Source organism: Giraffa tippelskirchi, chromosome 3 (assembly GCF_054371585.1).
Source record: "Giraffa tippelskirchi isolate mGirTip1 chromosome 3, T2T-mGirTip1v1.2.pri, whole genome shotgun sequence".
Classification (NCBI taxonomy): Eukaryota; Metazoa; Chordata; class Mammalia; order Artiodactyla; family Giraffidae; genus Giraffa; species Giraffa tippelskirchi.
The window spans coordinates 63,881,868-63,904,561 of record NC_137277.1 but is presented as its reverse complement, the minus strand read 5'-3'; the positions used below and the strand labels follow the sequence as shown (position 1 = coordinate 63,904,561).

Below are 22,694 nucleotides of genomic sequence, written 5' to 3'. Positions count from 1 at the left end.
GCTATTTCTTTTAAAGATACTTGCAGTAACAGTAGTCCTATCTGTTTGAAGGCTCCAGTGAAGATGAGGCCATTCCGATGCTGGTTGCTGGGCTCAAAGGACTGAAGGTCATTGATGTGGCTTGTGGAAGTGGTGATGCTCAGACCCTGGCGGTGACTGAGAATGGTATGTGGAGCACATGCTGCCTTGGGAGGGCTCTCAGAATGAGGAGGGCCACTTCCCTAGAGGGAGTGAGCTTTGGAGGCTTTAAGTGCATATGCACCTCAGTGTCTTTGGAAGAGGTAGAGATGTTACGGGACTTGTAGTTTCCATTGCCCAGGGCCATCCTTCCTATTTGTGCATTTTATTTTTTAACAAAGAAATGAAAATAAATGTAGTAATTGATGTATTATTTCTGTTATTATGATTACTTTTCCTAATGTTGAGCCACCCTTGATTCTCTGTGGTAAATCCTGCTTATTATTAGTCTTTGTGTATTCACAGTATGATTCTTGCTTTTAATTTCAGTTTTATATTTGTGTTCATTAGTGAGATTGTACTCATGTGACACTTTTTGTGGATATACTTACCAGGTTTGATGTTCATTGTTTTCTTTTTTTTTGACGGCACTGGGCAGCTTGTGGGGTTTTTAGTTCCCTGACCAGGGACTGAACCTCGGCCCTCAGTAGTGAGAGTGCAGAGTCCTAACCACTGGTCTGCCAGTGAATTCCCAATATTGATTTTTTAAATGGTATTTGTCTTTCAGTATTGTGGCAGTCTGTCCTTTGAATTGTGGGGTCTGTCTGTCAGCATTAGTTGGGAGCCTGTCAGCCTTGCTCTCCCACAGAGCGTAACTTTATTTTATCCCTTTATGTAATATTTAATTAAATTGCACTAAAATTTTTATTGGAAATAAATCTGTTGTATATTTGACATGCGGTCAGCCTAACAAGAATGGTGTGCAGGCAGACCTGAGAGTGGTTTGCAGTATGCCATGGATCCAGTTACTGTGTTTTAGGAGGCAGTAGAGCTTTTGTTCCATGTTTAGTACTTAGTGGAAGCTGTTTCATTAAGCCAAACTAGTAAGGGTTAGGAGTTTATTGCTTCCCCAGGTGGCAGTAGTGGTAAAGAACCCACCTGCCAATGCAGGAGATGCTGGTTCAATCCCTGGGTCCAGAAGATACCCTGGAGGAGAGCATGGCAACCCCCTTCAGTACCTTCAGTATTCTTGCTGGATAATCCCATGGACAGAGGATCCTGGAGGGATACAGTCCATAGGATAGCAAAGAGCTGGACACGACTGCAGAGACTTAGCACACATAGGACTTAATTATTAATTCAGTTAAAACAAAATGAAAAGTCAGCTTTCCACTTCTTAACTTTCTTTTAAGTTTTTTAATTAATTGTTTTTGGCTGAGTCAGGTCTTTGTTGCAGCATGGGGCTCCTTTGTTGTGGCGTGAGACCTTTTCCTAGTGGAGGTGTGTGGGCTCAGTAGTTGCAGTGCCTGGGCTTAGTTCCCCTGAGGTATGTGGGATCTTAGTTCCCCAACCAGTATTGAACTCTGTCCCCTGCATCGGAAGGTAGATTCTTAACTATTAGGGAAGTCTCTCCATTTCTTAATTGCTTCTATAACAACCTGAAATAGAAACTATTTATGTCAACTATATACATTAGTGATCTAGATTTTTGTGTGTTTTTGGCTATATTGATTATTTTCAGACATTTAAAACGCTTATTTAGATGTACAGCTATTTTTACTCAGATAATCTGTACTTTTTAGGTCAAGTGTGGTCCTGGGGAGATGGTGACTATGGGAAATTGGGCAGAGGTGGTAGTGATGGCTGCAAAACGCCAAAACTGATTGAAAAGCTACAAGACTTGGATGTTGTCAAAGTCCGATGTGGAAGTCAGTTTTCTATTGCCTTGACAAAAGATGGCCAAGTTTATTCATGGGGAAAAGGTGACAACCAGAGACTTGGTCATGGAACAGAGGAACATGTTCGTTATCCCAAACTCTTGGAAGGATTGCAAGGTGAGTGCAAAATGTAAACTTTTAAAACCGTTTGAGGAGTTTTCTTCACTAATCTTTTAAAGTTTGCAGGTATTTTCCTTTACCTGACATTCCGTGAATGACCCATAAAATTAGAAGCTTTTACCCACATTTTAATAGGTATAGATAATAAATGTAAAGTGGTTTGTCTGTATTAAAAAGTGACCTAGAATTATTCTCAGCAGATTTAATTTGAAACTTTAAATTTTACCAATATTGGAGAGTTCTTTTTTTTTTCTATTTTATTGGAGAGGTTTGTGTGTGTGTGTGTGTGTGTGTGTGTGTGTGGCAAGTTCTCATTTCATTACTCATTATATTGGCCTCAGTGAGATTAGCTTCTGTTTGGTGAGGTCATCTGTAGTTATACTGTAGATCTTGCTAAGACTATGGATATGTATGTAGCACAAAGGGAGATAGGATTGGGTCAGCCTGGAGTGGTCTTGTTTGAACTGATCCTTGATGGATGAATCCTCTTTTTCTGGTTTCAAGGTGTCCAGTATGCATTCTCAGTAGACAGGAGGAATGCGGGCCAAGGCATGTAGTTGTGTTTTGCAAATACCTTCTGAAGTATGGGAGAGGTTGGTGATAAGTGTATCAAATAGGACCTGTAGTGCTCTGTTGCTACACTACATGAGGTGGGCAGGCTGTTTTTTATTGGACCAGGCTCTCTGTATGATTTTAGGTTTGAGGACCTTAGGCCGTCTCGCCTAACTACTCAGCCTTGCTAGTGTAGTCTTAAAGCAGTCATAGACAATAGGAAAAAGAATGGACCTGTGTTCCAGTACACTTTGATTTACAGAAACAGGCCTTGTGCTGCATTTGGCACAAGGGATACAGTTTGTTGGGTTACTTACCTGGATTCATCTTTATGTTTTTGCTTTGAGTTTAGAAGTGAGAATTTTAAGTGGGACTTGCCAGTTCATTTCCCCATCATTTTTATTTTAAAGCATGTTAATACTTCGGTGATTAGAAGTTTTGTGTGTTCACATGGTGTTTATTATATTCTAAGTGTCTGAGGTAAGTTCTAGAGTTAATACAGTTGGTTGTTTACTGTGGAGCTGTATTTGAATTTTATTTGCCTTTGTGTTTATATTCCCTTCATTTAGTAGATGAAATCAAGTTCCTCAGCCCCATTAGTTACATACAGGGATAGCTTACTATGAGAGTATTTAGGTGATTGTTGATATAGTCATTTGTTCTTAGGAGAGGCTCTTAGGATAGAATTGTTTTTCTTACTGTAGTAGAGTTTTTTCAGCTGAATTTTTTTTATGTTGATATGGCTGAAAGCATGACCTCATGTTAAGCATGACCTCTTAACATGACATAACATGTTTTTGTCATGTTAAATATACTAATAGGCAAAATTATAATACTTTGCTAACGCTATTAAATAAAAATATATATTTTATATTTATATCATTTAACTTTGGAGAAAAATAAAAAATAGATTTTGTTTTAGAAAACTTTCTAAATAAACAGTGTACTTTGACTTTCACCAAGATAGACCAGGCCATAAAACACACCTTTACAATTTAAAAGAAGAGAAATAAGTGTCTCCTCTCAGACTACAATGGAATTAACCAGAAATCAATAACAGAAAGTTAGCTTGAAAATCCCCAAATACATAGAGATAAAATAGTTTACTTCCAGATAAAACATAGATCAATGAAGACATCTCAAGAGAAATTTTAAAATATTTTAAACTAAATGAAAATACAACTTTTAAAAATTTGTGGGATACAGTGAAAGCTTAGATGGAAATTTATAGCTTCAAATATTTAAGAAGAAAGATCTAAAATCAATAGTCTTTCTGTCTAGCAAAGGAAACCATCAAAGAAATGAAACGGCAAACTATGAAGTGGCTGGAAATATTTGTAAGTCATATATTTGGTAAAGAGTTAATATTCAAAATATACAAATCTCATATAGCTCAAGAGCAAAAAAAAAATGATCTGAATAGTCATTTTTCCAAAGAAAACATATTATGGCTAGCAGGTACATGAAAAGATGTTCAACATCACTAATCACCAATGAAATATATTTTAAAACATTGAGATATCACCTCTTACCTCTTAGAATGTCTGTTATCAAAAGACAAGAAATAACAAGAGATGGCAAGGATGTAGAGATAAGGGAAACTTTGTGCACTGTTGGTGGGACTGTAAACTGGTGGAGCCACTCGGGAAAACAGTATGGAGGTTCCTCAAAAAATAAAAATAGAACCACCAGCAGTTCTACTTCTGGATATCAAAGACACTAACTCAAAAAAAATATCTGCATCCCCATGTTTATTGCAGCATTATTCACAATAGCTAAGACATGTATCTAACTGTAGTGTCCATTGATGGGTGACATATAAAGAAAAAAAAATATAATAGGAATAGAGGAAACTTCCTCAACTTGATAAAGACTATTAGGTTCACACAAATGTAATCGTGGTTTCTGACCATGAATTTTAAATCATTATAACTAGGCTCAAACACATTTTTATTAAAATAGGAACCATTGTAATCAACACATTTTCAGTAATGAGAAATAAGTTTATTTATTCCTATAGCTTAAAAATCTGTGCTTTGGGATTCAATGAACTCTTGGAAGGCATTTTCTGCCTCCTGCTGGTTGGGGAAGTGTTTTCCCTGCGAAAAGTTGTTGGAATGCTTGAAGAAGTGGTAGTTGGTTGGCGAGAGGTCAGATGAATATGACAGATGAGGCAAAACTTCATAGTCCAATCTGTACAACTTGTGATGCATTGGTTGTGCAACATCTGGTTGGGCATTGTTATGGAGAAAGGATGTTCCATTTCATCATTTTCTGTCCAAATTATTACTGGAAGTTTAGCTAATGCAATAAAACAAGAAAAGGAAATAAAAGCTATACAGATTGAGAAGGAATAAATAAAACTTTGTTCACAGATGACTTGATTGTTTATGTTGAAAATTTGAAAGAATTGACCAAAAAACCCTCCTGGAACTAACAAGGTTGTGACATACAAGGTTAATAAACCAAAGTTAATTTCTTCTTACATACTGGTAACTAGCAAGTAGAATTTGAAATTAAAATATACAATACCATTTGCATTAGCAACCTAAGAATGAAATACATAAGTATAAATCTAAATATATGAGATCTGTATGAGGAAAACTATAAAACTGATGAATGAAATCAAAGAAGAACTTTATAAATGGAAAGATATTCTAAGTTCATTGATAGGAACACTGAATATTGTTAAGATGTCAGTTCTTTCCAACTTGATTTATAGATTTAATGCAATTTCAATCAAAATCCCAGAAAGTTATTTTCCAAATATCAACAGAGTCTAAAGTTTATATCGAGAGGCAAAATAGCCAACACAGTATTAAAGGAGAAGAGCAAGTTGTAAGACTGATACTGTTCAACTTCAAGACTTAACTGTAAAGCTGCAGTGATCAGAACAATTTGGTATTGGCTAAAATATGATCTTTATGGGCTTTCCCGATGGCTCAGTGGGTAAAGAGTCTACCTGCAGTGTAGAAGACCCAGGAGACACATGTTCGATCCCTGGGTTGGAAGGATCCCCTGGAGGAGGAAATGATGACCCACTCCAGCATTCTTGCCTGAAAAATCCCATGACAGAGGAACCTGGCAGGTTACAGCCCAAAGGATTGCAAAGAGTCGGACATGACTAAGTGACTAAAGATGAAGTATGATCACGAGAAAAGGAGAAAAGAAGAGAGAGCTTGGAAATAGATCTACATAAATGTAGTTAACTGATCCTTGGCAGAGGAGTAAAGGCAATACAGTGGAGCACGGATTGTCATTTCAACAAATGATGTCAGAAGAACTGGATGTCTGTGTGTAAAAAAATGAATAATTAATAATGGGGAGAGGCTTAGTGTCCATTGCGATCAGGAGTATATCGCAGATATGTGCCTTCTCCTCAGTTTCACTATGAACCTGTAACTGTTCCAAAAACATATTTATTTTTAAATTAGTTTATTTATCTGTTTTTTAACTTTACAATATTGTATTGATTTTGCCATTCATTGACATGAATCCATCATGGGTGTACATGTGTTCCCCTTCCAGAACCCCCCTCCCTCCTCCCTTGCATGGTTATACATTGGGATAAGAAAATATGATCTCTAGTTAATTCAAAGTACAGTTGTCTTTTTCTGAACAAGGATGAGGAAAATGAACAGATCCTTGTCATTTTACAGTATTATTTTATTTGTAGGCTGCAGGTCTTAATAGATTGTAGCTAGTAAAACACAGCAGAGGTTTTAATAATGTACGTAAAGCAGATGAATTGTGAATAATATTAAAGCAATGACATTAAATGCCTTCTGACCTGAGTGGCCTAGAGTAAATATCTTTATTGCAACACAAGTCATAGGCATAAAGCTGTATCTGCATCCTCCTTTCCCCCCAGGGAAGAAGGTGATTGATGTGGCTGCAGGATCCACCCACTGCCTGGCCCTGACTGAGGACAGTGAGGTCCACAGCTGGGGGAGCAATGACCAGTGTCAGCACTTTGACACCTTGCGTGTGACCAAGCCAGAACCCTCTGCGTTGCCTGGACTGGATACCAAACATATAGTTGGGATTGCCTGTGGACCTGCCCAGGTACAAAGTAGATAGCTTGGTATTTTATAGAATTTTAATTTCCTGTCATTTGTTGCTAGTAGTAGAAATATACTTGACTTGTATGTGTAGTCCTTTGTCAAATGCTTTTTCTTCTCAAATGATATGATCATGTTTTCCTTCTTTAGTCTGTTTATATAGTGGAATGCATTGATTTTCTAATGTTGGGTGAACTTTGTGTTTTTGAGATAATCTCCACTTGGTCTTATTCTTTTGTATTTTTGGATTTGATTTGCTAATACACTGTTCAGAGTTTTCCTGTCAGTGCTCTTCAGAGATACTAGTTTGTGACTTCTTAAAAAACACTTTCTTGCCTTTTTATCAGGGTAAAACTGGCCTCATACATAGTATTGGCAAGTGTTCTGTCCTGTTCTGTTTTCTGGAATGGGTTGAGTAGAATTAGTGTCATTTCTTTTTTAATGTTTTCCTATGAATTTATACGACCCTAGAGATTTCTTTCTCCAAAGATTTTTAACCACAAATTCAATTTTTTAATATAGAATTGTTCAGATTATTGCCTCTTCGGTGAGTGTTCCTGGTTTGTGATACTCCAGGTATTGCTCCATTCTGTCTAAGTTACCCAGTTTCTATGTGTAACATTTTCCTTATTAGCGTTTTCTTACTGACCTTTTGAAGTTTTTGGGTCTGCAGTGACGTCCTTGTTCATTCCTGGTGCGAGTACTTTGTGCCTTTTCTCTTTGCTGGTTTTATTATAGGTTTATCCATTTTGTTCACCTTTTCAAAGAACTGGCTTTTAGTCTCATTCACTCTCCCCTTCTGCTTTTGCTCTCAGTTTCACTGCTTTCTCCTCTGGTCCCTTTGCCCCTTTCAGTTTGCTTTGGTGTCACTTTACTGTTTTCTTAGTTTGTTTAGGAGAAAGCTTAGGTTGTTGATTTTAGGCATTTGTTCTTTTGTAGTATGTAAGCACTTGATACTATAATTTTTCCTCTAAGTAGTGCTTCAATTGGATCCACAAATCTTGATATATTTTCATTTTTGTTCAGCTCTAATTTCTTTTGAGAATTGCTCTTTGCCCTATGGATTAAGTGTGTTGTTTAGTTTCAAAATTTTTGGAGATCATTCTTTTATCTTTGTTACTGATTTCTGGTTTAGTTAACCATTGAGGTTAGAGAATAAACTCTGTATGATTTCAGTTATTGATTTGTTTTTATCTCAGAATGTGTTCTCTTTGTGAATGGTCTGCATATGTGCTTAAAAACAGTGTCTATTATGCTGTTGACATATTTTACCATTGTTGGTGAAGTGTTCTATAAATGTTAGTTAGATCTAGTTCATTGATAGTATTACTCAGTTTTTCTAGATCCTTGCTGATTTTCTGTTTGCTTGTTCTGTCAACAAGGACAGATTATTCTTGGTATCTCTAAGAATAATTGTGGATTTATTCATTTCTCTTTTTGGTTCTATCAGTTTTTTTTTATATTAATGCTTTTGATCATTAAAAATTTATGATAAAACATACAGTGGCATTAAGTATATCTACAAGGTTGTGTTACCATCACTACTATTCATCTTCAAAACTTTTTCATCATCTCATACAGAAACTCTGTACCCATTAAACAATAACTCTCCATTTCTCCTCCTCTGGTGACCTGAAATTTACTTTCTGTCTCTGAATTTGCCTGTTTGAGGTATCTCATATATGTAGAATCACGTAATATTTGATCGTTTATGTCTGGGTTATTTCATATTTGATTATGAAGTGTTCAGCATTGATGTATGTTGTAGCATGTATCAGAATTTTATTTTCTAAAGGCTTGATAATATTCATGTGTGTGTATCTCCCACATTTTGTTTATCTATTCCTCCTTCAGTGAACACATGGGTTGTTTGTCTCTGGCTATTGTGAATAATGTAGCTATAGGGCCTTCCACTGAAGTGGGTGTGGATTTGATCCCCGAACAAGGAACTAAGATCCTGCCTGTGGTGACCAAAAAAAAAAAAAAGCAGGTATTAGTGTAGAAATTTCTGTGTGAGTCCCTCCTTTTCAGTTTTATTCAGTATATATCTAGAACTGGAATTGCTGGATCATTATGGTAACTATGTTTAAATTTTTGAAAAACTACCTTACTGTTTTTCCCAAACAGCTGCATGATTTTTACACTCCCCCTAGATATGCACAAGGGTTTCATGTTTTCCACATTCTTGTCAACTGGTTATTTTCTTTCTTTCTTTTTTTGTTTGAAGGCCATTCCTGTGAGTATGAAGTGGTATCACATTGTGGTTTTGATTTGCACTTCCCTAATGGAATCAGTTCAGTTCAGCGCTCAGTCGTGTCCGACTCTTTGCGACCCCATGAATTGCAGCACTCCAGGCCTCTCTGTCCATCACCAATTCCTGGAGTCCACCCAAACCCATGTCCATCGAGTCGGTTATGCCATCCAACCATCTCATCCTCTGTCGTCCCCTTCTCCTTCTGCCCCCGATCCTACCCAGCATTAGGGTCTTTTCCAATGAGTCAACCCTTCGCATGAGGTGGCCAAAGTATTGGAGTTTCAGCATCAACATCAGACCTTCCAATGAACACCCAGGATTGATCTCCTTTAGGATGGATTGATTGGATCTCCTTGCAGTCCAAGGGACTCTCAAGAGTCTTCTCCAACACCACAGTTCAAAAGCATCAATTCTTCGGCGCTCAGCTTTCTTCACCGTCCAACTCTCACATCCATACATGACCACTGGAAAAACCATAGCCTTGACTAGATGTACTTTTGTTGGCAAAGTAATGTCTCTGCTTTTAAATATGCTATCTAGGTTGGCCATAACCTTCCTTCCAAGGAGTAAGCGTCTTTTAATTTCATGGCTGCAATCACCATCAGCAGTGATTCTGGAGCCCAAAAAAATAAAGTCTGACACTGTTTCCACTGTTTCCCCATCTATTTCCCGTGAAGTGATGGGACCAGATGCCATGATCTTAGTTTTCTGAACGTTGAGCTTTAAGCCAACTTTTTCACTCTCCTCTTTCACCTTCATCAAGAGGCTCTTTAGTTCTTCTTCACTTTCTGCCATAAGGGTGGTGTCATCCTCATATCTGAGGTTATTGATATTTCTCCCAGCAATCTTGATTCCGGCTTGTGTTTCTTCCAGCCCAGCGTTTCTCATGATGTACTCTGCATATAAGTTAAATAAGCAGGGTGACAATATACAGCCTTGATGTACTCCTTTTCCTATTTGGAACCAGTCTGTTGTTCCATGTCCAGTTCTAACTGTTGCTTCCTGACCTGCATACAGGTTTCCCAAGAGACAGGTCAGATGGTCTGGTATTCCCATCTCTTTCAGAATTTTCCACAGTTTATTGTGATCCACACAGTCAAAGGCTTTGGCATAGTCAATAAAGCAGAAATAGATGTTTTTCTGGAACTCTCTTGCTTTTTCGATGATCCAGCGGATATTGGCAATTTGATCTCTGGTTCCTCTGCCTTTTCTAAAACCAGCTTGAACATCTGGAAGTTCACGGTTCACGTATTGCTGAAGCCTGGCTTGGAGAATTTTGAGCATTACTTTACTAGCATGTGAGATGAGTGCAATTGTGCGTTAGTTTGAGCATTCTTTGGCATTGCCTTTCTTTGGGATTGGAACGAAGACTGACCTCTTCCAGTCCTGTGGCCACTGCTGAGTTTTCCATATTTGCTGGCATATCGAGTGCAGCACTTTCACAGCATCACCTTTGAGGATTTGAAATAGCTCAACTGGAATTCCATCACCTCCACTAGCTTTGTTCGTAGTGATGCTTTCTAAGGCCCACTTGACTTCACATTCCAGGATGTCTGGCTCTAGGTGAGTGATCACACCATCGTGATTATCTGGGTCGTGAAGATCTTTTTTGTACAGTTCTTCTGTGTATTTTTGCCACCTCTTCTTGATATCTTCTGCTTCTGTTAGGTCCATACCATTTCTGTCCTTTATTGAGCCTATCTTTGCATGAAATGTTCCTTTGGTATCTCTAATTTTCTTGAAGAGATCTTTAGTCTTTCCCATTCTGTTGTTTTCCTCTATTTCTTTGCACTGATCGCTGAGGAAGGCTTTCTTATCTCTCCTTGCTATTCTTTGGAACTCTGCATTCAGATAGGAATATCTTTCCTTTTCTCCTTTGCTTTTTGCTTTTCTTCTCTTCCCAGCTATCTGTAAGGCCTCCTCAGACAGCCATTTTGCTTTTTTGCATTTCTTTTCCATGGGGATGGTCTTGATCCCTGTCTCCTGTACAATGTCACGAACCTCTGACCATAGTTCATCAGGCACTCTGTCTATCAGGTCTAGTCCCTTAAATCTATTTGTCACTTCCACTGTATACTCATAAGGGATTTGATCTAGGTCATACCTGAATGGTCTCGTGGTTTTCCCTACTTTCTTCAATTTAAGTCTGAATTTGGCAATAAGCAGTTCATGATCCAAGCCACAGTCTGCTCCCGGTCTTGTTTTTGCTGACTGTATAGAGCTTCTCCATCTTTGGCTGCAAAGAATATAATCAATCTGATTTCGATGTTGACCATCTTGTGATGTCCATGTGTAGAGTCTTCTCTCGTGTTGTTGGAATAGGGTGTTTGCTATTGCCAGTGCGTTCTCGTGGCAAAACTCTATTAGCCTTTGCCCTGCTTCATTCTGTACTCCAAGGCCAAACTTGCCTGTTACGCCAGGTGTTTCTTGACTTCCTACTTTTGCATTCCCATCCCCTATAATGAAAAGGACATCTTTTTTGGGTGTTAGTTCTAGAAAGTCTTGTAGGTCTTCATAGAATCGTTCAACTTCAGCTTCTTCGGCGTTACTGGTCGGGGCATAGACTTGGATTACCGTGATATTGAATAGTTTGCCTTGGAATGGTCAGTGCTTATTGACCATTTGTATATCTTTTTTGGAGAAACATATTCAAGTTCTTTGCCCATTTTTGGATTAGATTTCTTTTTTAAGTTGTAGCAGTTCTTGGTATATTGTGGTTATTAATCCCTTATCAGGAATATGATTTACAACTGTTTTTCCGCCATTCTGTGGTTTTCTTTTTATTCTGTTGATAGTATTCTTTGATGCACAAAAGTTTTAATTTTTCTTCTGTTTTCAGTGCTTTTGGTGTCATATATATATCCAAGAAATACATAATCATGTAGATTTTCCAGTCTTCTAATAGTTTTCATAGTTTTAAGTCTTATGTCTTATGGTCTTTGATGCATTGTTTCATATATGATGTAAGATAAGGATCAAATTGATTCTTCTACGGTTTTCCCAGCACTGTTTATAGAAAAACCTTTGTTCTTTCCCCATTGAATGATCTTGTCACTTGTCGAAAATCATTTGACCATATAGGTAATGTTTACTGTCTTTGAATCTTTGGTATTTGAATGTGACTTTGTGCCCGACCATGTTGTTTTGATTAATGTAGTTTTTTGGTAAGTTTTGAATTAGGAATTAGTCTTTTCCCAACTTGGTTCAGAGAAGGCAATGGCACCCCACTCTAGTACTCTTGCCTGGAGAATCCCATGGACAGAGGAGCCTGGTAGGCTACGGTCCATGGGGTCGCTAGGAGTCGGACATGACCGAGCGACTTCACTTTCACTTTTCCCTTTCATGCACTGGAGAAGGAAATGGCAACCCACTCCAGTATTCTTGCCTGGAGAATCCAAGGGACGGTGGAGCCTGGTGGGCTGCCGTCTATGGGGTCGCACAGAGTCGGACACGACTGAAGCGACTTAGCAGCAGCCGTAGCAGCAACTTGGTTATTCCTTTTCAAGATTCCTTTGGTTATTTGGGGTACCTTGAGATTTCATAGGCATTTTAGGATAAATCTATCAATTTTTGTTTTATGTATTTTGAAATTTTTGTTTGATACGTACACATTTTGAATGTTTGCTTGTCTTGGTGAATTGACCCTTCAGTTGTTTTTCGGTGTCCGCACTTGATCCTTGTTTTTCCTTGCTCTGAAGTTTCTTTTTTAATGTAGGTATTCCATTTTAATTTTCATTAGTAATTGTGTATTATAACTCTTCCAGCCTTATATTTGAAAAAAATTTGAGAAGTCTATATTTTAGTTCCTCTGCCTATCCATTAAAATTTAGAATAATCTTGTCTGTGTTTGCAAAAATACTTTGCTTAGATTTTGGTAGAGATTGTGTTCAACCTATTATCAGTTTGTGAAGAATTGACATTTTTGCTACATTGAGTTTTCTGATCTATTAAAATATTATGTTGAAACGTTTATTTTCATTTTCTTTGATTTCATTTATCAGGGTTTTCAGCATATAAATCCTGTTTTGTTAAATTTTTATCTTTTTTAAAAATTTGTTTTCAATTTGAGGATAATCTGGAGTGGAGTGATAGTTGCTCATTTGTGTCTGACTCTTTGCAAACCCACAGACTGTAGCTTTCCAGGCTCCTCTGTCCATGGAATTTTCCAGGCAAGAATACTGGAATGGGTTGCCATTCCCTTCCCCAGAGGGTCTTCCCAATCCAGGAATTGAACCTGATGAGTCTCCTGCATTGCAGGCAGATTTTTTACCATCTGAGCTACAGGGATAATTGCTTTACAATATTGTATTGGCTTCTGTTGTACAACATGAATCAACCATAAGTATATACATGTCCTGTCCCTCTTGACACCCCCACCCACCCACCCCCCTGCCGCCAGGGTATCACAGAACACTGTGTTGAGCTCCCTGTGTCATAGAGCAACTTCTCATTAGCTGTCTATTTTACATATTTATGTCTATATACATAATGTATATGTTTCACTGCTACTCTCTCAGTCTGTCCCACCTCTACTTCCCCTGCTGTGTCCACAAGTCTGTTCTCTATGTCTACATCTCTGTTCCTGCGTTAAAATAGGTTTATCAGTATCAGTTTTCCAAATTTCACATATATATGCATTAACATACAGTATTTGCTTTTCTCTTTCTGACTTACTTCGTTCTGTACAACAGGCTCTAGGTTCATCCACCTCACTAGAACTGACTCAGATTTGTTCCTTTTTATGGCCGAGTAATACTTCATTGTATACATGTACCACAACTTCCTAATCCATTCCTCTGTTGACGGACATCTAGGTTGCTTCCACGTCCTGGCTATTATAAACAGTGCTGCAATGAACACTGGGGTACACGTGCCTTTTTCAGTTATGGTGTCTTAGGTATATGCCCAGTAGGGGGAATTACTGGACTATATGGTAGTTTTATTCCTAGTTTTTAAAGGAATCACCATACTGTTCACCACTATAGATAGTGGCTGTATCTGTTTATATGCCCACCAGCAGTGCAAGATGGTTTCTTTTTTTCCACACTCATTTATTGTCTGTAGATTTTTTTGCTGATGGCCATTCTGGCTGGTGTGAGGTGATACCTCATTGTAGTTTTGATTTGCATTTCTCTAATAATGAGTGATGTTGAGCATCTTTTCATGTGTTTTTTAGCCATCTGTACATGTTCTTTGGAGAAATGTTTAGGTCTTCTGCCCGTTTTTTGATTGGGGTTTTTGTTTTTCTGCTGTTGAGCTACATGAATTGTATATTTTGGAAATTAATCCTTTGTCAGTTGTTACATTTGCAATAACTTTTTTCTGCCATTCTGGGGGTTGTCTTCACCTTGTTCAGAGTTTCCTTGCTATGCATGGGGCTTCCCTGGTGGCTCAGTGGTAAAGAATCTGCTTGCCAAAGCAGGAGATGTGGATTCATCCCTGGCTCAGGAAGATCCCCTGCAGAAGGAAATGGCAACCCATTGCAGTATTCTTGCCTGGGAAATCCTATGGCCAGAGGAGCATGGTGGGCTACAGTCTGTGGAATCGCCAAAGAGTTGGACATGCCATAGTGACTGAATAATTGCTGATAAAAGCTTTTAAGTTTAATTAATTCCCATTTTTTAACTTTCATTACTGTAGGAGGTGGATCAAAGAGGATTGTTGTTTTATTGTTCAGTTGCTAAGTCCTGTCCATCTCTTTGTGCCCTCATGGACTGCAGCACGCCAGGCTTCCCTATCCTTCAGTGTCTCCCAGAGTTTGCTCAAACTCATGTTCGTTGAGTCGGTGATGCCATCCAACCATCTCATCCTCTGTCACCATTTCTTCTGCCCTCAATCTTTCCCATCATCAGGGTCTTTTCCAATGACTTGGCTCTTCGCATCAGGTGGCCAGAGTATTAGAGCTTCACCTTCAGCATCGGTTCTTCCAATGAATGTTAAGGACTGATGTCCTTTAGGGTTGACTGGTTTGATCTCTTTGCAGTTCAAGGATTCTCAAGAGTCTTCTACAGCACCACAGTTCAAAAGCATCAAATTCTTCAGCACTCAGCTTTCTTTATGGTCCGAGTCTCGCATCCATACAAAACCATAGCTTTGACTATATGGTCCTTTGAAGCAAAGTGACGTCTTTGCTTTTTAATATGCTGCCTAGGTTTCTTGTAGCTTTTCTTCCAAGGAGCAAGCATCTTTGAATTTCATGGCTACAGTTACTGCCCCCAGTGATTTTGGAGCCCAAGAAAATAAAATCTGTCACTGTTTCTTTTTTTTTTTCCCCATCTATTTGCCGTGAAGTAATGGGACTGGATGCCATGATCTTAGTTTTTTGAATATTGAGTTTTAAGCCATCTTTTTCACTCTCCTCTTTCACCTTTTTCAAGAGGTTCTTTAATTCCTGTTCTCTTTCTGCTGTTAGAGTGGTATCACCTGCATATCTGAAGTTCTTGATATTTCTCCCGGCAATCTTGAATCTAGCTTGTGATTCATTCAGCCCACATTTTGCATGATGTACTCTGCATATAAGTTAAATAGGCAGGGTGACAGTATACAGGCTTGACATACTCCTTTCCAAATTTGGAACCACCCCATTGTTCCATGTCCAGTTCTAACTGTTGCTTCTTGACCTGCATAAGGGCTTCTCAGGAAACACGTATATTCCCATCTCTTTAAGAATTTTCTAGTTTGTTGTGAATGTTGTGACCCACACAGTCAAAGGGTTTGGTGTAGTCAGTGAAGCAGAAGTAGATGTTTTCTGGAATTCCCTTGCTTTTTCTATAATCCAACAGATGTTGTCAGTTTGATCTCTGGTCTCTCTTCCTTTTCTAAACCCAGTCACTACATCAGGAAGTTTTCGGTTCATGTCCTCTTGAAGCCTTGCTTGAAGAATTTTGATCATTATCTTGCTGGAATGTGAAATAAGCACAATTGCATGGTAATTTGAACATTCTTTGGCATTGCCTTTCTTTGGGATTGGAATGAAAACTGACCTTTTCCAGTTCTGTGGCCATTGCTGAGTTTTCCAAACTTGCCGGCATATTGAGTGCAGCACTTTAACAGCATTATCATTTAGGATTTTAAATAGCTCAGCTAGAATACCATCACCTCCACTAGCTTTGTTGGTAGTAATGCTTCCTCAGGCCCACTTGACTTCAGCTTCAGGATGTTCTCCTCTAGGTGAGCAACCATAATCGTGGTTATCCAGTTCATTAAGACCTGTCTTGTATACTTCTGCATATTCTTCTCACCTCTTCTTAAACTCTTCTGCTTCTATTTAATCCTTATGGTGTCTGTCTTTTATTGTGCCCATCTTTGCATTTAATGTTCCCTTGATTATCTCCAAATGTCTTGAAGAGATCTCTAATCTTTCCTATCCTATTCTGTTGTTTTCCTATATTTCTTTGCATTGTTTATGTAAGAATGCTTTTGTATCTGTCCTTACTGTTGTCTAGAACTCTGCATTCAGTTGGATATATCTTTCCCTTTCTCCTTTGACTTTTGCTTCTCTTTCCTCAGCTATTTGTAAAGACTCCTCACACATGCACTTTATCTCCTTGCATTTCTTTTGGAATGATTTTGATCAGTGCCTCCCATACCACATTATGAACCTCTGTCCATAGTTCTTCAGGCACTCTTCCTACCAGATGTAATCTCTTGAAGCTATTTGTCACATCTACTGTACAGTCATAAAGGATTTGATTTAGGTCATACCTGAATGGCGTTTTCCCTACATTCTTCAATTTAAGCCTGAATTTTGCAATCAGGAGCTCATGATCTGAATCAGTCAGGTCCAGGTCTGGTTTTTTCTGACTGTACAGAGCTTTTCCATTGTGAGGCACAAAGGAAATGATCAGTTTTGTTTCAATAATGACTGTCTGGTGATGTCCATGTGTGAAGTCATCTCTTGTGTTGTTGGAAGAGGGTGTTTGCTTTGATTAGTGTGTTCTCTTGACAGAAGTCTGTTAGTCTTTGCCTTGCTTCATTTTATTCTCCAAGGCCAAACTTGCCTATCGTTCCAGGTATCTATTGACTTCCAGCTTTTGCATTCTAATTTCCTATGATGGAAAGGACATCTTTTTTTTTTTTTTTTTGGTGTTCTAGAAGATCTTGTGGAACTTTATGGAACTGTTCAGCTTCTTCGGCATTAGTGGTTGGGACATAGATTCAAATGACTGTGATGTTGAATAGGTTTGCCTTGGAAACAAACTGACATCATTTTGTTGCTTTTGAGATTGCACCCACGTACTGCATTTCAGACTCTTTTTGTTGACTGTGAGGGCTACTCCATTTCTTCTAAGGGATTCTTTCCACAGTAGTAGATATTAATGGTCTTCTGAATTGAATTCACCCATTCCCATCCATTTTGGTTTTCTGATTCCTAAAATGCCCGTGTTCACTCTTGCCATTTCCTGCTTGACCACTTCCAATTTACCTTGATGCATGAACCTAAGATTCCAGGTTCCTAAAGCCACTTCCCATCCCTTTACTAAGCCACCTTTTATCTTTATATTTAAGGTAAATTTCTTGTAGATACTGTATAGTTAGGTTTTGGTTTTGCTGTATCCTGATCATCTCTCTCTTTCTGTTTTTATGTTCAGACCCTTGTCTATCATTTATTAATTTTTTTGTTTGCTTTCTTCTTTTTGTTCCTTTATTGTTTCCTGACTTTTTGGGGGTTATTTGAATAGCTTTTAGTATTCAGTTTTGCTCAGTTGCTTAATTTTGGTAGCAAACAGAGTTTTGAAAACAAGATGGAGTACTGAAATGAGAGGAAATTGGAAGCTGTTAGTATGTGAATTAGATAACTGAAAATGTTTGCACATTTGGGACAATTAGAGGGATGAAAAAGTAGTAATTTAGGGCATCTTTGTAATTCCTAATGGTGAATCTCTTGTGGAACAGGCTGATAACTGAATGTGTAGATTCATTTTAGGTTCTTGTGTTTCTTCCATAGAGTTTTGCATGGTCTTCCTGTTCTGAGTGGTCCATTGGCCTCCGTGTCCCTTTTGTGGTGGACATCTGCTCAATGACTTTTGAGCAGTTAGATCTCCTACTTCGGCAAGTGAGTGAGGGGATGGATGGCACTGCTGACTGGCCCCCACCTCAAGAGAAAGAGTGTATGACTGTGGCAACACTCAATCTTCTACGACTTCAGGTATTAATGATTTTTCTTTCCTTTTCCCCATTATAATATAAGTGTCTTAGGTATTTGTAATGATGTTTATGCATATTAAAAGACATGGGGTTTAGCCTGTTAAATGAACTACTATTGACAATTTTAAAGTGTCTTAAAGTAAGACTGTGATGGAGTGTAATGTTTATGAGGCTTAAAAAAATCAGTCTGATTATTTTGTGTTTATCCTGTAAGTCAGTCTCTGTATACAGGTAAGAATATATATATTGATTGTGTTATTACTGCTGAATTCAGCTTGTTGGCATTCATCAGGGACTTAGTCTTGAATTTATGGTTACTGTGTGTAAAGAAGTAACTGGGTGTGACAGTAGATGATCAGCTGGGTGTGGTTGCCAGTCTCTCCTCTGGCCTGAGAGGAGAGCTTCATTCAGAAGTTCTGTTTCCTCCAGTAGTACCTCCACTTCCTCACAGGAGAGCTTAGGGATAAATGTCAGTGTAAGAAAAGCTACACTTACATTACCATATGGAAAATAGAGAGCCAAGGGGAATTTGCTGTATGGCTCAGGAAACTCAAGCAGGGGCTCTGTATCAATCTAGAGGGTGGGATGGGGCGGGAGATAGGAGGGAGGTTTAAGAGGGAGGGGATATATGTATACCTATGGCTGACTCATGTTGAGGTTTGACAGAAAACAACAAAATCGTGTAAAGCAATTATCTTCCAATAAAAAAATAAATTAAAAAAAGCTACAAAAATTTTTTTCTTTTACTTTTTTAAAAAGTAAAACTGTAACTAAAATCTTTGATCACCATGTTTTTCTTTGTAATGAAACGCCTATGACTTAATGTCAAGAGAACAATATTTCTGAGCAAAATGATTTTCCTCCTTTATAATGTGAGGGTTTCTATGTGACCCATCATGTCCCCCTTTTTGTTCTCTCCCCTTTTTGCCTTGGCTTTCAAAAAGCAGGAAAGTGAATGTAACTTTTAATTGCAAAATGGAATTAGCAGAAGTTTAGAAATTACCTACCTTCCCCAGAAGTCCTTTATAGAAGGTCATTTATAAGGACACCTGTGGTGTGGTGTCCTTGTCAGGGATCCACCCCGTGTTCCGTTGCTTCCCATGGTCTTGTAGTGACACTGTTGCTTTTGTCAGTGCTGTGAAGAAAGACCTTGTACAGGTCCTAGGCTTGGTTCCACTTCATACCTATATGCCTCATGCTCTGTTTTCCCATTGCTCTGTTTTGTCTTTCAAGGTCTTTTAGTTGTGTCTTTTAAAAAATTCACTCATATAGCTTAATTTGTAAAATGAATTCAGTTTGAGAATATTTATTCAATATGTGGATTTAATCATTTATATTTGTGATTACTGATGTTTTGTGTAAGTTTGTTCATCATTTTATTATCTTTTGATCAAGTTTCTCAAATTTTTTTCCTTTCAAATCCCTTTAATTGTTCCTGAGTTTTGAAATTTTGATTTCTGGACATTACTCATATTACAGAAAATTTAAACTATTTGTGAATTTCCCAACATGTTAAGTTAATCAGTATTTCTCTTCCTGAAAAATACAGGGGTTATAGGATGCCTTAAACCTAAATGTCTCTTTCCACCAATAGTATTTGAATTATTCGGTAGTCTGTTACATTGACTCCAGGGACATTTTTTATGTGTGTGCAGCTAATAGAAGAACACTCCCAATTGCAATATATAAGATATATTCTGATTTTAGGGTTGTTAAGACATGAAAGAAAATACCTCCTTGGATTTGTGAAATATAATTATTTTTAAACTTTCCTTCAATTGATTATTATATTTTGAGAGGTCATACTTAACTCTGATATGTAGTCCTTTTTTTTTTTTCAATCAGTTTTGCCATTGTTACTTATATCACCTCTCTCCTGGATATTTCCTTCAGTAACTTTCTTCATTAATGTCTGTGAGTTATAACGTTTGAAAAACTTTATTAGCTTCAACATCTCTTTAGATAATTTAATGAGGCTTAATTTTTTAGGTTGTATGTTGTTTTATCAGCACTTGGAAGATTTTCTACTGTCTTCTGACCTTTATTGTTTCCAGTGAGAAATCATTACTAGTGCAGTTGTTCTTTGTAGCTAATTTGTCTTTCCCTTTGGTAACCTTTTGGATTTTTGCCCTTGTTTTGTGATTTTAATACATTATGTCTAGGATTTATTCTTAGCTTTGGACATGTCCTCAGAGGGCAGTTTTATACTTTTGTCTGTGATGTTCCATTGAGTTCCTCCGGCTCTAGATGAGTTTTGGTATTCAATTCTTGACTTGTGATATCCATACCTAGATGGTTGGTATAAATTTGATTTCACATCTGCTTGTAAGGCAGGCTGAGTCTCTAATTTCCTGTGGGTTCTCTGTGCCCAAAGCTTCATGTGCATAGTATGTTGCCCTCCAGGTCCTGGCTGACTGACAGGCAGCTCCTGTTCAGTGGGCTGTCCTGTGTCTCAAAAGGCTTTGGTGTGTTCTCAGAGCCCAGAACCCCTTGGCTCTTGTTGTGTATGTGTCTTGGTGAGTCCTGGTTTGGCTCTTGAGGCATTTCCTTATATACTCTCAGCTTGACTATCTACTCTTTTAATACTTTTTTGGTTGTATTATAGTCCTTATTTCTATGATACAGGTGGTTGAGAGTGGGGTAGAGGTGCTATTTCCACAGGGTTTATAACAAGTTTGTTGATATTGAGCTTTTCTGTATATGTACTTATAGTTAGGTTTAAAAAATTCCTCTTATAAAATACTTTACCTCAGATTCTCAATTACTATGGGTAAACATTTTTTAGTCTAGTTAAAAAAATACCTATACTGGAAGTTTTTCCTTTACTATTTGAATAAAACTCAATTTGAGGTATTATTTCATCTTTAATAAAAGTTTGAAAAGCATTCATTTTAAGGGATTCTGAGTGAAAATTGTTTTTCTCCTTTCAGTTGCATGCTGCCATTAGTCACCAGGTTGACCCAGAATTCCTTGGTTTAGGTCTGGGCAGCGTTCTCCTCAGCAGCCTGAAGCAGACCGTGGTGGCCCTGGCCAGCAGTGCGGGCGTGCTGAATACTGTGCAGGCGGCCGCCCAGGCGGTGTTGCAGAGCGGCTGGTCGGTGCTGCTGCCCACTGCTGAGGAGCGGGCACGGGCGCTCTCTGCTCTCCTACCCTGTGCAGGTGGGCTTGGGCTAGGAGCAGGGGTGGTATGGGGCTGGCACAGGAGGAGTGCTGGGGTTGGTGGTGCTTACCTCACACTGGCGAAAACGCTTGCCCTTTTCCAGTTTCAGGTAATGAAGTTAACATAAGTCCAGGTCGTCGATTCATGATTGATCTTCTCGTGGGCAGCTTAATGGCTGATGGAGGCTTAGAATCAGCCTTAAATGCAGCCATTACTGCAGAAATCCAGGTATGGTCCTAGGAATATATGTGTGCGCACGTGTGTGTATAAGCTGATGGAGGCGATTTTACTTACCAGTGAGCTGAGATTGAAACTTTGCCAGAATTAAAAAAAACTTTGAAACATAAGACTTTTAGTAACATCCAAATATTTCTGTAATTAAAACTTTTCTAGTAGTTTAAAAAAACTGAGTTATTAAGTATGATAAAATATACCCACTTTGTGTCTATTTATTAATAAGTGAATTTGACAGGTACCACAATCATAATATAAATCATTGCCATCACCCCAGAAAGTGCCTTTGTGCCCCTTTGCAGGTGAAGTTAGCATACTTTCCTGCCTCTCTCAGATGATGTTAGCCAGTTTGGGGGACTTTCTTGGTTAAGGGACTTCCAGTGGTTAAGAATCTGCCTATCAATGCAGGGGACCTGAGTTCAATCCCTGGTCCAGGAAGATTCCACATGCAGAGGAATAACTAAACCTGGGCACCCCAACTACTGAGCCCAGAGTGGAATAACTGCGAAAGCTGGTGTGCTCCGTAACAAGAGCCGCTGCATTAAGAAGTGCACGCACTGTGACTGGAGCGCAGCTCCTGCTTGTCACAGCTAGAGAGGGCATGTGCGCAGCAGCAGAGACCAGCACAGCTGACACTAAAGCAGTAAATAAGTAAAAATTAAAAATGTTTTTTTGCCAGTTTTGATTTTCACATAAATGATATCATACAGTATGTACTGATTTGTGTTAGCTTTATTTTGCCTTGATAATGATTTTTATATTCAGACATGTTGGATGTATCATTAATTTTTGCTGTTGAGGAGTGCTTCCTTGTGTGATTATGGCACTATTGATGTACCCATTCTCCTGTTGGTAGACATTTGATGATTTTTGATTCTTAAAGCTGCTGTGATCATGCTATGTACAAGTCCTTTAGTGAACACTTGTTTTTTCTTTGGGGTAAATACTCTGAATTAGAATTTGCTGTATCCTAGGGTGAGTGTGTGCAGTTTCCCAACATGATTGTGCCATTTATTGCACATTTAAGCAGCCAGTATGAGAGTTCTAGCTCTTTCTTGACCTCATTAACATGAGGCATGTCAGTCTTTTTTAAATGCTATAGCTATTCTGGGAGTAGGGTGGGGTGTTAATTTGTATTTGCATGTGCATATTTGTCATTCATAGCTACTTTTGTTGCTTTCATTGTCATAATAGTTTTCAATTTAAAAACTTAACACTGATAAAATTAGATGATGTGAGTGTATTAAAAATGTTTTGAAAATATACCTACT

At 38.3% G+C, this 22,694-nt stretch overlaps 1 protein-coding gene across 2 annotated transcripts in view; it reads left to right on the top strand.

The window, feature by feature from the left end:
* Window positions 1–22,694, top strand: part of HERC2 (HECT and RLD domain containing E3 ubiquitin protein ligase 2) — a 249,136-nt gene that overhangs the window by 60,168 nt on the left and 166,274 nt on the right. For both annotated transcript variants that reach the window (XM_081583082.1, XM_081583083.1), the window contains 6 exons: window positions 52–165; window positions 1,761–2,012; window positions 6,439–6,632; window positions 17,830–18,030; window positions 20,960–21,188; window positions 21,293–21,417. In XM_081583082.1, coding sequence (XP_081439208.1) covers window positions 52–165; window positions 1,761–2,012; window positions 6,439–6,632; window positions 17,830–18,030; window positions 20,960–21,188; window positions 21,293–21,417 — 1,115 coding nt within the window. The remainder of the gene's footprint in view (window positions 1–51; window positions 166–1,760; window positions 2,013–6,438; window positions 6,633–17,829; window positions 18,031–20,959; window positions 21,189–21,292; window positions 21,418–22,694) is intronic.